This window comes from Somniosus microcephalus, unplaced genomic scaffold, assembly GCF_052327205.1.
Source record: "Somniosus microcephalus isolate GS21.2 unplaced genomic scaffold, FLI_Smic_1.0 scaffold33, whole genome shotgun sequence".
In the NCBI taxonomy this organism is placed as follows: domain Eukaryota; kingdom Metazoa; phylum Chordata; class Chondrichthyes; order Squaliformes; family Somniosidae; genus Somniosus; species Somniosus microcephalus.
Window position 1 is genome coordinate 749916 of NW_028225220.1, and position 15945 is coordinate 765860.

General features: G+C 40.3%; 1 protein-coding gene across 1 annotated transcript in view; it reads left to right on the top strand.

The window, feature by feature from the left end:
* Positions 1-1549, top strand: part of LOC147083873 (scavenger receptor cysteine-rich domain-containing protein DMBT1-like) — a 43429-nt gene extending 41880 nt beyond the window's left edge. Inside the window, exons 15-16 of the mRNA XM_085980081.1 lie at positions 807-938; positions 1389-1549. Coding sequence (XP_085836207.1) covers positions 807-938; positions 1389-1549 — 293 coding nt within the window. The remainder of the gene's footprint in view (positions 1-806; positions 939-1388) is intronic.
* The last annotated feature ends 14396 nt before the right edge of the window (positions 1550-15945 follow it).

Here is a 15945-nt window from a genome sequence, read left to right on the forward strand (position 1 = left end):
ATGTTCCATCTCTAGTTGCCCTGATAAGGTAGTGGTGGGCCTTCCTCTGAACCACTACAGTCCTTGTAGTGAATGATCCCCCACAATGGTGTCAGTTACCAAATTCCAGGATTTTGTCAATGGGTCGATGAAGGGATTATGTTGTCTGCTCCAATGTGCTATCAATCTCCATTTTTTGTGTTTGACAGTTTCTGGTTCCTTTGACTCCCTCAATCAGATCGAATATTACACCAGTGACATTTTGGGTGAAATTGATCCGGGATCAGAAAATCCTGAAGGGAACACCGCCACTATTCAGGGTGGGTAAAAATCCCAATTACTACAAGCATTTGTTGGACTTCACACAGTTTATTACCTAAAACCAACAACTAAAGACATCAGAGCTTACTCGCCGAAAAATGACAGCGCCAAGGATCCGTAGTACTGGACAGTGATTTTAGTTACAAAATGTTGTGGAAATACTTTGGATTTGAAACAAAATCATATCGATTTCCCCCAATGGTATAATGGAAGGAAACATTCAGTTCATTGTGTTTCCTCACACGGCTCTATGGGCCGTGAAATGTGAATTGTGTGTGCAGGTTGGGTGGGTGATTCAATGCGATATTTGTGACTTTAACACGGAGACTAAACTACCTCGACACGACACGGTCCAATCATTGCCCCAGATAACCCCACTTCACCCGAAGACCACATTGGTCCACTCTCCCGCCCTGCAAGGCCCGGGTAGATTGATTTATAATAATATCATTCTGAGTACTCAGTGCTGGCATTTGGTTTCAGTGGAAATCTCTGTTTCCTCCCAGGTCCGGTTCCGGGCGATTATGACGATGTCGAGACTGGAGTCACTGACACTCAGGGTGGTCACTTTCTGCTGGACGGTGCTCCTGATGTTCTCCTCACACTCAGAAGTGCCGGCGGTGATCTCTCCACTCTCGGTGAGTTACATCTCTGACATTCCCGCAGTCACCAGCCCTCTGTGTAGGAATGGGCTGGCGCTGTTTTAAATTCCCTTTCAATCGGCGGTGACACAGGGCGATGGTTGATTTAAGTCATGTTGTGATTACAGGAAATGAAGTGTTCTAGAAAAGAGATATTCTAGAAAAGAGACCCTGATGCTGTTCAGTGTGGATTATCTTCCTTGTTAATATTCGCACCAGGAATCATTCCAGTGCTCAAACTGAACCGCCCGACTCTCGGATATTAGACGCACCTCGTCTGCTGTCACCCAGCGGTAAAACCCAGCACGGGGGTGTGGGTAGAAAACAATTCTCTTCCACTCACAGACCAGCAAAGTCCAGCCCCTTCACCAAATTGACAGATATATGTGACCCACACTGATGCGGGTTTTACCGCCATCATTAACCCATAATCTGTCTCTCCCACAGTGTACAGCTCTCAGACCCGCACTGATCCCGGTTTACCGGTTCCTTCCACTCCTGGTAACAATGACCATGTTCACTGTGACACGTTCACAACCCCGGACATTCCGCCACCGATGGGCAGTGACTGTGTGGCTGAAAATGTTACATCTACGTCAAGCCGGTAAGAGCAATGTTTTATTACCTGTTGCATTGTTTGTGCCCCAGTGCTGGGGGAGTGTTCAGTCCCGGGTGGATTCTACTGTGTGACAATGGGCAGTGTGTTCAACCGGTAGTGATACTGAAACTAGCAGAGAGAACATGCTGTGTATTTACTGTGGAAATAAATACCCCATTATACTGGCTGTAATTAATTCAATTCTGTGATTGTGGGGAGTGTGTTTAACGGCAAATGATACTGAAACTGTCAGAGAGATGTTGTTTATTTATTATTTAAATAAAAGGCTAATTGAAGTGAAGTATCAGAGAGAACATTCTGAGTAGTGAAAAAGACTCCATTTGATTGTATGGTGTGTTGTTGAATTGTTTAATCCTCTCTCTCTCTCAAGGTGTTTTTTTTTCCTTTCAGAGAGAATTAAGTGGAAAATCCTGGTTGCGATGTCCCGGTGTAGCGGGAAATAACCTGTGTTAAATCTGAGAGAATATCCATTAACTTAACGAACAGTGTGAACATGCTGAATGTGCCTTTCTTCACGATATAAACATCATTTTATTTGATCAATCGCCATGTTAATTTGTTTTGAAATACATAGATTTAGCTTTTCTCTATATTCTGGCTGCGTTCTGCTTAATTAAACATTATAAAACAGGAAGAATGTATTCGGATCATTGCTCTGTCTACAGTAATACTGTAATACACTGCTCTGCGTGGATTAAGCAATTGTGTAAAAGAGATTAAGAACATCTGTTTATTGCTGAAGGTTTTATATGAACTTCATTTTGTAACCGCTTCACTTTTACATCCTCCATTTAAGATTGTTCAGAACCCGCAGGGGGTCAAAGGAATAGTCTGTCTGTTTTATCTCCCTTTATTGTAACTGGTCCCTGCACCGTCATATACTCAATGTACAGAGACTGCTGCAGTCTCCTACTGGAAATGGTGATGTACATTGCGTTGAAAAATAAAAATGCATTTATTAAATATTATTTGAAATCTGTGCCTTTGTCCATGTTCATGTTTTTATTATGTCCCATCAGTAAACACACACCAATCCCTAGATACAGCACAATGTTGTTTTGCTGCACGACACCTGTCCCTGGGAATTCGGCGTATGGCAGGAGACCAGGAGAATCTAATCAGAGTTCCACGGCCACTGTTTTTGGACTTTAATTCTAAAAGCTAAATATTTCAGTTATTCAGCCGCAGGGAGCAATGGTCACTCAATCAGCAAAACGACTGTACCGTGCAGTGTCCGCCAGCAGGTGGCGATGCTTATTCCATCAGTGTGACCACTGCAATGGCAAGTGTCCACCAGCAGAGGGCGAACATTATTATAAATAAAACAGGAAATGCTGGAACCACTCAGCAGGTCAGGCAGCATCTGTGGAAAGAGAAAAAGTTAACGTTTCATGTCAGTGATATCTTCAGAAATTTAAAATGTCAGATTAACCGCTTTTAGTAAATAAAGAGCCAGGGAAAAGGGGGCATGAAAAGATCAAAAGGCTGAAGGTCTGTGATAGGATGGAGGGCAGGAGTGATTCAGTGAATCCTCGCTTCCCTCACTCTGATCCATGTCCCTGTGAATTGCAGCATTCCATTCTCTCAGGTACAAACCTGACATTATCATTAATTCTGCTGATAAGGGAGTCGCTGTTGTTGTGTGATGAAAATAGCGCCACCTTGTGGGGTCTAAACACAAAGGCCCACAATTTGCGATCGGAGGCTTCCACCCTCCGCATTTCCCTGGTGGCCCGGGAGGGTTGGAGGCTCGCGATCCTGGGCTTCTCCGGGTGCGCGCGGGCAGAGGCCCAGGGATCTCAGGTGCGCATGCGGCTCACAAGCGCCCCTGGGATCACATGGGCCAGCTCAACCAATAAAAGAAGGGAATCCCCATTCATACTTCTGGGAGTTTCGTGCGTCCGGAGCTCCCATAAATATGAATGGGATCACTTTAAAAATACACAAACACATAAAATAAATAAATAAATTACATTTGTAAAATTAATTAAAATGCCATTTAATTAATTATTTTAAACGAAAGTTTAAGTTTTTTTTTTAAATTAAATGTATTAACGGGGCTAAAAATCAACTTACATTATTGCACAGTTTTTTTTATGTATAAATGAGTGATCACATTTTAGTTTGCTATTTTTTAAAACTCTTATTCTGGTAACAGCAGGCGTTACACCTGCATTTATCAGGCATAAGAACTTCACAGGCATTCAGCGGGCGCAAGTTGGGCAAATAGCGGAAATCTCCACCCGCAGAGGCCCATCTCCCGGGGATACGGAGGATCTGTCAAGAAAATTTCGATCAGAAAATGCTGGAAATACTCAGCAGGCCAGGCAGCATCCGTGGAGAAAGAGACAGAGTTAATGTTTCAGGTCTGGGACCCTTCATCAGAACTGGAAAACCTGGAGATGTAACAGATATTAAGCAGGATCAGAGACAGGGGGGTTGGTTAGGAGGGGAGGAAGGAATTGAAAGAACATCCTGTACTTTTGTAAGAGGCAGGAAAGATAAAATGTTGCAAATGGGAATGGCAAAAATCATACTGCATGAAAAATGGGGGCAGGGATAATTATCTGAAATTGTTGAACTGAATGTTGAGTCCGGAAGGCTGTAAAGTGCCTAATCAAAAGATGAGGTGCTGTTCCTAGAGCTTACCTTGAGCTTCATTGGAACAGTGTAATGGGCCGAGGACAGTGAGATCACAGCGGGAGTGAAGCGGTGAATTAAAGTGACAGGCGACCGGATGCTCAGGGTCACCCTTACGGACTGAACGGAGGTGTTCCGCAAAGCGGTCGCCCAATCTGCGTTTGGTCTCCCCAATGTAGAGGAGACCGCATTGTGAGCAGCAAATACAGTATATTAAATTGCAAGAAGTACAAGTAAATCGCTGTTTCACCTGGAAGGGGTGCTTGGGGCCCTGGACAGTGGGAAGGGAGGAGGTGAAAGGGCAGATGCTTGCACGGGAAGGTGCCGGGCGAAGGAGAAGGGCTGTTGGGGGTGATTGAGGAATGGACCAGGGTGTCGTGGAGGGAGCGGTCCCTTTGGAATGCTGAAAGGGGAGGTGAGGGGAAGATGTGTTTGGTGGTGGGATCACGTTGGAGGTGGCGGAAATGGCGGAGGATGATCCATTGAATGTGGAGGCTGGTGAGGTGAAAGGTGAGGACAAGTGGAACGCTATCGTGGTTCTATTAAAGAGGGGAAGGGGTGAGAGCAGCAGTGCGGGAAATAGAACGGACACGGTCGAGGGCCGTGTCAACCACGGTAGAGGGGAATCCTCGGTTGAGGAAAAAGGAAGACATGTTGGAAGCACTGGTATGGAAGGTGGCATCGTCAGAACAGACGTGACGGAGACGGAGAAACTGGGAGAATGGAATAGAGTCCTTACAGGAAGCGGGGTGGGAGGAAGTGTAGTCCAGGTAGCTGTGGGAGTTGGTGGGCTTGTAGTGGATGTTGGTCGAAAGCCGATCACCAGAAATGGCGACGGAGAAGTCAACGAAGGGAAGGGAAGAGTCGGAGATGGACCATGTGAAGGTGAGGGATGGGTGGAAATTGGAAGTAAAGTGAATGAACTTATCTAGTTCAGGGCGAGAGCAGGAAATGGCACCAGTACAGTCATCGATGTACCAGAAAAAGAGGTGAGGGAGGGGACCTGAGTAGGACTGGAACAAAGAATGTTCCACATATCCCATGAACAGGCTGGCACAGCTAGGGCCCATGCGGGTTCCCATAGCAACACCCTTAATTTGGTGGAAGTGAGTGGAGTCAAAGGAAAAGTTGTTCAACGTGAGAACAAGTTCAGCCAGGCAGAGGAGGGTGGTGGTTGACGGGGACTGGTTGGGCCTCTGTTCAAGGAAGAAACGGAGCGCCCAAAGTCCGCCCTGGTGGGGGATGGAAGTGTAGAGGGATTGGACGTCCATAGTGAAAAGGAGATGGTTGGGGCCAATAAACTGGAAACTGTTGAAGTGACGGAGGGCGTCGGAAGAGTCGCGAATGTAGGTGGGAAGAGACTGGAGAAGGGGAGAAAAAATAGAGTGGAGATAGGAAGAAATAAGATCCGTGGGGCAAGAACAGGCTGAAACGATGGGTCTACCAGGGCAGTCCTGTTTGTGGATCTCGGGAAGTAGTTAGAAGCAGGGTGTGCAGCGTTGGGGGACTATGAGGTTGGCGGCCATGGAGGGTAGATCTCCAGTGGAGATGAGGACAGTGACACACTTGGAAACAATGCCTTGATGTTTGCTAATGGGGTCATGGTCCAGGCAGAGGTTGGAGGAGGTGTTGGAGAGTTGGCGTTCAGCTTCCACACGGTAGAGGTTGGTTCGCCAAACAACAACAGCACCACCCTTATCAGCAGGTTTAATGATAATGTTAGGGTTGGGTCGGAGAGAATGGAGTGCTGCAAGTTCAGAGGGAGGTAGGTTGGAGTGAGAGAGGGGAGCACAGAAATTGAGATGGCCGATGTCACGTCGGCAGTTAGCAACGAAAAGATCTAGAGAGGGTAAAGGCCAGAGGGAGGGGTCCAAGTAGAAGGAGCATTTAGAAAGCGGGAGAAAGGATTGGCCATGTTTTCACTATCCCCTCTGACCTTCCCCTCTCTGACCCCGAACGATCAGTCCTCAGCAAAGGCCTGAGCTTCATCCCCTTATGCCCCTAACTGAATGAATTTCGAGCTCGGCACGATGCTGAGCTCTTCTTCCGTTGCCTTCATCTGCATGCCCACTTCTCTGGCCAGGAGTTTTCCCCCGCATGGCTGATGCTTTCTCCCGTTTTCTAAATTCTCCTTCTACTTGGAACCCTCCCTCTGGCCTTTACCCTCTCTAGATCTTTTCATTGCTAACTGCCGACTTGACATCAGCTGTCTCCATTTCTCTGCTCCCCTCTCTCACTCCAACCTACCTCTCTCTGAACTTGCAGCACTCCGTTCTGTCCAATCCAAACCTAACATTATCATTAAACCTGCTGATAAGGGTGGTGCTGTTGTTGTTTGGCGAACCGACCTCTACCGTGCGGAAGCTGAACGCAAACTCTCCAACACCTCCTCCTACCTTCGCCTTGACCATGACCCCACTAGCAAACATCAAGCCATTGTTCCCAAGTATGTCACTGACCTCATCTCCTCTGGGGATCTTCCCTCCATGGCCGCCAACCTCATAGTCCCCCAACCCCACACAGCCCGCTTCTACCTCCTTCCCAAGATCCACAAACAGGACTGCCCTGGAAGACCCATCGGTTCAGCTTGTTCTTGCCCCACGGAACTTAGCTCTTCCTATCTCAACTCTATTTTTTCTCCCCTTGTCCAGTCTCTTCCCACCTATATTCGCGACTCTTCTGATGCCCTCCTTCACTTTAACAGTTTCCAGTTTCCTGGCCCCAACCGTCTCCTTTTCACTATGGACGTCCAATCCCTCTACTCCTCCATCCCCCAGCAGGACGGCCTTTGGGCGCTCCATTTCTTCGTTGAACAGTGGCCAAACCAGTCCCCATCCACCACCACCCTCCTCCGCCTGGCTGAACTTGTTCTCACATTGAACAAGTTCTCCTTTGACTCCACTCACGTCCTCCAAATTAAAGGTATTGCTATGGGAACCCGCATGGGGCCTAGCTATGCCAGCCTGTTCATGGGATATGTGTAACATTCTTTGTTCCAGTCCTACACAGGTCCCATCCCTCACCACTTTTTCTGCTACATTGATGACTGTATTGGTGCCGTTTCCTGCCCTCGCCCTGAACTAGATAAGTTCATTCACTTTACTTCCAATTTCCACCCTTCCCTCACCTTCACATGGTCCATCTCTGACACTTCCTTTCCCTTCCTTGATTTCTCCGTCTCCATTTCTGGCGATCAGCTTTCAACAAACATCCAGTACAAGCCCACCGACTCCCGCAGCTACCTGGACTACACTTCCTCCTACCCCGCTTCCTGTAAGGACTCTATTCCATTTTTCTAGTTTCTCTGTCTCCGCCGCATCTGTGCGGGTTAGGTTGATTGGCTATGATAAATTGACCCTTAGTGTTAGGGGGATTAAATACGGGGATAGAGTGGGATATGTGTTGGTGTAGGGGTTGCGGGGATCGGGTGGGATATGTGTCGGTGCAGGCTCGATGGGCCGAAATGGCCTCTATCTGCACTGTGGGGTTTCTGTGATTCTGTGATCTTCTGAGGCAGTGCATGGAACCGTGGATGACTTGCTTCCACATTAGAAATGAGTTCTCAGGTGACTGATGAGTCCAATGCGGGACCTACAGTCTCTGTTACAGGTGGGGCAGACAGTGGTTGAAGGGGAGGTTGGGTGGTGTGCTTGGGTTGACGTGCGCTCCTTGCGCTGCCTGCGCTTGGCTTCTGCGTGCTCCTGGTGAAGAGACTTGAGGTGTGCGGCGCTTTCCCGGATGCTTCTCCTCAACTTTGTACGGTCTTCGGCCAGGAATTCCCAGGTCTCGGTGGGAATGTTACACTTTTTCAAGGAGGCTTTGAGGGTGACCTTGAAGTGTTTCCTCTACCCACCTGGGGCTCTCTTGCTGTGTCGGAGCTCCGAGTAGATCACTTGTTTTGGGAGTCCCGTATTGGGCATGCGGACAATGTGACCCATCCATCGGAGCTGATCAAGCATGGTCAAAGCTTCGATGCGGCGAATGTTGGCCTGAGCAAGAACACTGACACTGGTGCGCCTATTCTGCCAATGGATTTGCAGGATCTTGTGAATTGCAATGGAATATCAATTTAAAATAGAACAATAATTTGCAATGCAATAGCACATTGCAATGGAATATCACACTGAAATATAATCGTCACTTGCAATGCAATAATACATTTCAATGGAATATTACTTTGCAATTTAATAGTCATTTGCAATGTAATAGCACCTTGTAATGCAATGCCACTTTGCAATATAACCATCATTTGCAATGCAATAGAACATTGCAATGGAACATCACTGCAATACAATCATCATTTGCAATGCGAAAGAACATTTCAAGCTACTATCAGTTGGCAATATAACAGCCATTTGCAATGCAACAGAACAGTGCAATGGAATATCACTGCAATATAATCGTCATTTGCAATGCGAAAGAACATTTCAAGGTACTATCAGTTTGCAATATAATAGTCATTTGCAATGCAATAGAACACTGCAATGGAATATTACCTTTCAATATAATAATAATTTGCAATGCAACAGAACATTGCAATGGAATATCAATTTGCAATATGATTGTCATTTGCAATGCAAAAGCACATTGCAATGGAATATCACTTTGCAATATAATTGTCATTTGCAATACAATAGCAAATTGCCATGTAATATCGATTTGCAATATAATCACCATTTGCAATGCAATAGCACTTTGCAATGGAATATATATTTGCAATATAATAGTCTTTTGCAAAGCAATATCGCATTGTAATGGAATATCGCTTTAAATAAAATGTGTAATTTGCAATGCAATAACATATTGCAATGGAATATCAATTGGCAATATAATTGTCATTTGCAATGCAATAGCACATTACGATGCAATAGAGCATTGCAATGGAATATAAATTTAAAATATAACAGTCATTTGCAATGCAATAGTAGATTGCAATGGAATATCACTTTGCAATATAATAGTCATTGGCAATGCAATAGCACATTGCAATTTAATTTCGCTTTGCAATATAATCATCATTTGCAATGCAATAGCACTTTGCAATGGAATATAAATTTGCAATATAATAGTCTTTTGCAAAGCAATATCACATTTTAATGAAATGTCACTTTGCAATATAATAGGCATTTGCAATGCAACAGTACATTGCAATGGAATATCACTTTGAAATATAATAGACACTTGCAATGCCAAAGCAAATTGCAATGGAATATCATTTTCCAAAACACAACTATTTTGAAAACAAGATAACAATGCAATGTAATATCACTTTGAAATATAATTGTCATTTGCAATGCAATAGAACATTGCAATGGAATATAACATTGCAATATAATAGGCATTTGCAATGCAATGGAACATTGCAATGGAAGATAACATTGCAATATAATAAGCATTTGCAATGCAATAGCGCATTGTAATGGAATATCGCTTTATAATATAATCATTATCTGCAATGCAACAGCATATTGCAATGGAACATCACTTTGCAATATTATCATCATTAGCAATGCAACAGCACATTACAATGCAATAGACCATTGCAATGGACTCTCAGTTTGCAACATAATAGTTATTTGAAAGGCATTGGCACATGGCAATGGAAGATTAATTTAAAATATAACAGTCATTTGCAAGAGGGTGGTTGGAATGTGGAACTCAATGCCTAAAAGGGTGGTAGAGGCAGGAACCCTCACAACATTCAAGAAGCATTTGGATGAGCACTTGAAATGCCATTGCATACAGGGCTATGGACCAAATGCTGGAAAATGGGATTAGACTGGACAGGGATGGATGGGCGGCGCAGACACGATGGGCCGAAGGGCCTCTTTCTGTGCTGCAAAACTCTATGACTCTATGACAATAGAATATCACTTTGCCATATAATATGCTTTTGCAATGCAATAGAACATTGCAATGGAACATCACTGCAATATAATCGTCATTTGCAATGCAATAGAACATTTCAATGGACTCTCAGTTTGCAATATAATAGTCATTTGCAATGCAATAGAACATTGCAATGGAATGTTACCTTGCAATATATTAGTCATTTGCAATGCAAAAGAACATTGCAATGGAATATCGCTTTGCAATATTATCGTCATTTGCAATGCAACAACACATTGCAATGTAATTTCAGTTTGTAGAGTAATAGTCATTGGCAATGCATTAGAACATTACAATGAAATATCACTTAACAGCATAGTAGTCATTTGTAATGCAATAGAACATTGCAATGGTATTTCACTTAGCAATGTAATAGTCAGTTGCAATGCAAAAGCTCATTACAATGGAATATCGCTTTGCGATATAATTGTCATTTGCAATGCAATAGCAAATTGCAATGGAATATCGATTTGCAAAATATTCGTTATTTGCAATGCAATATAACATTGCAATTGAATATCACTTTCCAATGTAATAGTCATTTGCAATGCAATAGAAAATTGCAATGGGATATCACTTCACAATACAATAGTCACTTGCAATGCAATATAATATTGCAATGGAATATAAATTTGCAATATAATTGTCATTTGCAATGCAACATCACATTGGAATGCAATGTCGCTTTTCAATATAATTGTCATTTGCAATGCAATATAACAATGCAATTTAATATCACTTTGCAATATAATAATCATTTGCAATGCAATAGCAAATTGCAATGGAATATAAAATTGCAATGTATCAGCATTTGCAATGCAACATCACAATGTAATGGAATATTGTTTTAAAATAAAATCGTAATAGGCAATGTAATAGCATATTGCAATGGAATATCAATTTGAAATATAATCGTCATTTGCAAAGCATTAAGACATTGCAATGGAATATCACTTTGCCATATAATAGTCATTTGCAATGCATTACCTCATTCTAATGGAATATCACTTTGCAATGTAATAATCATGAGCAATGCAATAGCATACTGCAACGGAATATCACATAAGAATATAGTAGTCATTTGTAAGGCAATAGAAGATTGCAATCTAATATCACGTTGTAATATAATAGTCATTTGAAATGCAATGGCACATTGCAATGGAATATCACTTTGCCATATAATATGCTTTTGCAATGCAATAGAACATTGCAATGGAACATCACTGCAATACAATCGTCATTTGCAATGCAATAGAACATTTCAATGGACTATCAGTTTGCAATATAATAGTTATTTGCAATGCAATAGAACATTGCAATGGAATATTACCTTGCAATATATTAGTCATCTGCAATGCAAGAGAACATTGCAATGGAACATCACTCTGAAATATAATCATCACTTGCAATGCAATAAAACATTGCAATGGAATATTACTTTGCAATTTAATAGTCATTTGCAATGCAATAACACCTTGTAATGCAATGCTGCTTTGCAATATAACCATCATTTGCAATACAATAGAACATTGCAATGGAACCTCACTGCAATATAATCATCATTTGCAATGCGAAAGAACATTTCAATCTATCAGTTGGCAATATAATAGTCATTTGCAATGCAATAGAACAATGCAATGGAATATCGATTTGCAGAGTAATCGTTATTTGCAATGAAAATAACATTGCAATCTAATATCACTGTGTAATATAATAGTCATTTGTAATGCAATATCATATTGCAATGGAATATCACTTAAGAATACAGTAGTCATTTGTAATGTAATAGAAGATTGCAATCTAATATCATGTTGTAATATAATACTCAATTGAAATGCAACAGCACATTGCAATGGAATTTCACTTTGCAATATCATAGTCATTTGCAATGCAATAGAACACTGCAATGGAATATTACCTTTCAATATAATAGTCATTTGCAATGCAACAGAACATTGCAATGGAATATGACTTTGCAATATGCTCGTCATTTGCAATGCAAAATCACATTGAAATAGAATATCACTTTGCAATATAATTGTCATTTGCAATACAATAGCAAATTGCCATGTCATATCGATTTGCAATATAATCGTCATTTGCAATGCAATAGCACTTTGCAATGGAATATAAATTTGCAATATAATAGTCATTTGCAAAGCAATATCGCATTGTAATGGAATAACGCTTTAAATCAAATTTGTAATTGGCAATGCAATAACATATTGCAATGGAATATCAATTTGCAATACAATCATCATTTGCAATGCAATAGTACATTACGACACAATAGAACATTGCAATGGAATATCAATTTAAAATATAACAGTCATTTGCAATGCTACAGTAGGTTGCAATGGAATATCACTTTGCACTATAATAGTCATTGGCAGTGCAATGGCACATTGCAATGTAATTTTGCTTTGCAATATAATCATCATTGGCAATGCCAAAGCAAATTGCAATGGAATATCATTTCCCAAAACACAACTATTTTGAAAACTATATAACAATGCAATGTAATATCACTTTGCAATATAATTGTCATTTGCAATGCAATAGAACATTGCAATGGAATAGTACCGTGCCATATATTAGTCATTTGCAAATCAAGAGAACATTGCAAAGGAACATCACTGCAATATAATCGTCATTTGCAATGCAATAGATGATTGCAATGGAATATCGCTTTGCAATATTATCATCATTTGCAATGCAACAACACATTGCAATGTAATTTCAGTTTGCAGAGTAATAGTCATTGGCAATGCATATTAACATTGCAATGATATATCACTTAACAGCATAGTAGTCATTTGTAATGCAATAGAACATTGCAATGGTATATCACTTAACAATGTAATAGTCACTTGCAATGCAAAAGCTCATTACAATGGAATATCGCTTTGCAACATAATATGCTTTTGCAATGCAATAGCAAATTGCAATGGAATATCGATTTGCAAAATATTCGTTATTTGCAATGCAATATAACATTGCAATTAAATATCACTTTGCAACGATGGCTTAGTGGTTAGCACTGTTGCCTCACAGCGCCAGGGACCCGGGTTCGAATCCGGCCTCGGGTGACTGTCTGTGTGGAGTTTGCACATTCTCCCCGTGTTTGCGTGGGTTTTCTCCGGGTGCTCCGGTTTCCTCCCACAGTCCAAAGATGTGCGGGTTAGGTTGATTGGCTATGATAAATTGACCCTTAGTGTTAGGGGGATTAAATACGTGGGGTTACGGGGATAGGGTGGGATATGTGTTGATGTAGGGGTTACGGGGATCGGGTGGGATATGTGTCGGTGCAGGCTCGATGGCCTGAAATGGCCTCTATCTGCACTGTGGGGTTTCTGTGTGATTCTGTGTGAATATAATAGTCATTTGCAATGCAATAGAAAATTGCAATAGGATATCACTTTACAATACATTAGTCATTTGCAATGCAATATAACATTGCAATGGAATATTACTTTACAATATAATAGTCACTTGCAATGCAATAGCAAAGTGCAATGGAATACAAATTTGCAATATGATAGTCATTTGCAATGCAACATCACATTGGAATGCAATGTCACTTTTCTATATAATTGTCATTTGCAGTGCAATATAATAATGCAATTTAATATCACTTTGCAATATAATAGTCATTTGCAATGCAATATCAAATTGCAATGGAATATAAATTTACAATATAATAGTATTTGCAATTCAACATCACGTTGTAATGGAATATTGCTTTAAAATAAAATCGTAATTGGCAATGCAATAGCATATTGCAATGGAATATCAATTTGAAATATAATCGTCATTTGCAAAGCAATAGAACATTGCAATGGAATATCACTTTGCCATATAATAGTCATTTGCAATGCATTACCTCATTCTAATGGGATATCACTTTGCAATGTAATAATCATTGGCAATGCAATAGCATATTGCAATGGAATATCACATAAGAATATAGTAGTCATTTGTAATGCAATAGAAGATTACAATCTAATATCACGTTGTAATATAATAGTCATTGGAAATGCAATGGCACATTGCAACGGAATATCACTTTGCCATATATTATGCTTTTGCAATGCAATAGAACATTGCAATGGAACATCACTGCAGAACAATTGTCATTTGCAATGCGATAAACCATTTCAATGGACTATCATTTTGCAATATTATAGCCATTTGAAATGCAATGGCATATGGCAATGGAATATTACTTTAAAATATAACAGTCTTTTGCAATGCAATAGAAAATTGCAATGGAACATCACTGCAATAATTTCATCATTTGCAATGTGATAGAACATTTCAATAGACTATCAGTTTGCAATATAATAGTAATTTGCATTGCAATAGAACATTGGAATGGAATATTACCTTGCAATATAATAGTCATTTGCAATGCAAAAGAATATTTCAATGGGATATCACTTTGCAATACGATCGTCATTTGCAATGCAATAGAACATTGCAATGGAATATCACTTAACAGCATAGAAGTCATTTTTAATGCAATAGAACATTGCAATGGTATATCACTTAGCAATGTAATAGTTACTTGCAATGCAAATGCACATTGCAAAGGAATATCACTTTGCAATAAATTGTCATTTGCAATGCAATAGAACATTGCAATGGAATAGTACCATGCCATATATTAGTCATTTGCAATGCAAGAGAACATTGCAATGGAACATCACTGCGATATAATCGTCATTTGCAATGCGAAAAAACATTTCAATGGACTATCTGTTTGCATTATAATAGCCATTTGAAATGCAAAGGCATATGGCAATGCATTATTACATTAAAATATAAGAGTCTTTTGTAATGCAATAGAACATGGCAATGGAATATCGCTGCAATAATTCCATCATTTGCAATGCGATAGAACATTTCAATGGACTATCAGTTTGCAATGTAAAAGTCATTTGCATTGCAATAGAACATTGGAATGTAATATTACCTTGCAATATAATAGTCATTTGTAATGCAATAGAACATTGCAATGGTATATCACTTAGCAATGTAACAGTTACTTGCAATGCAAAAGCACATTGCAAAGGAATACCACTTTGCTATATAATTGTCATTTGCAACGCAATAGCAAATTGCAATGGAACATCGATTTGCAAAATAATCGTTACTTGCAATGCAATATAACCTTGCAATTGAATATGCAATGCACTAGCTCATTGGAATGCAAGGTTGCTTTGCAATATCATCGTCATTTGCAATGCAATACAAAATGCAATGGAATATCACTTTGCAATCTAATAGTCATTTGCAATGCAATAGCAAATTGCAATGAAATATAAATTTGCAATATAATAGTAATTGCAATGCAATATCAGATTGTAATGGAACATCCCTTTAAAATAAATTCATAATTGGCAATGAAATAGCATATTGCAATGGAATATCAATTTGAAATATAATTGTCATTTGCAATGCAATAGAACATTGCAATGGAATAACATTTTGCAGTATAATAGTGATCTGCAATGCAATAGAACTTTGCACTGGAATATTACCTTGCAATATAAGTCATTTGCAATGCATTACCTCATTCTAATGGAATATCACTTTGCAATGTAATAATCATTAGCAATGCAATAGCATATTGCAATGGAATATCACATAAGAATATAGTAGTCATTTGTAATGCAATAGAAGATTGCAATCTAATATCATGTTGTAATATAATAGTCATTTGAAATGCAATGGCACATTGCAACGGAATATCACTTTGCCATATATTATGCTTTTGCAATGCAATAGAACATTGCAATGGAACATCACTGTAAGGATTTCGGGGGCTTCGTTTAAACTGGTTTAAGGTAATCT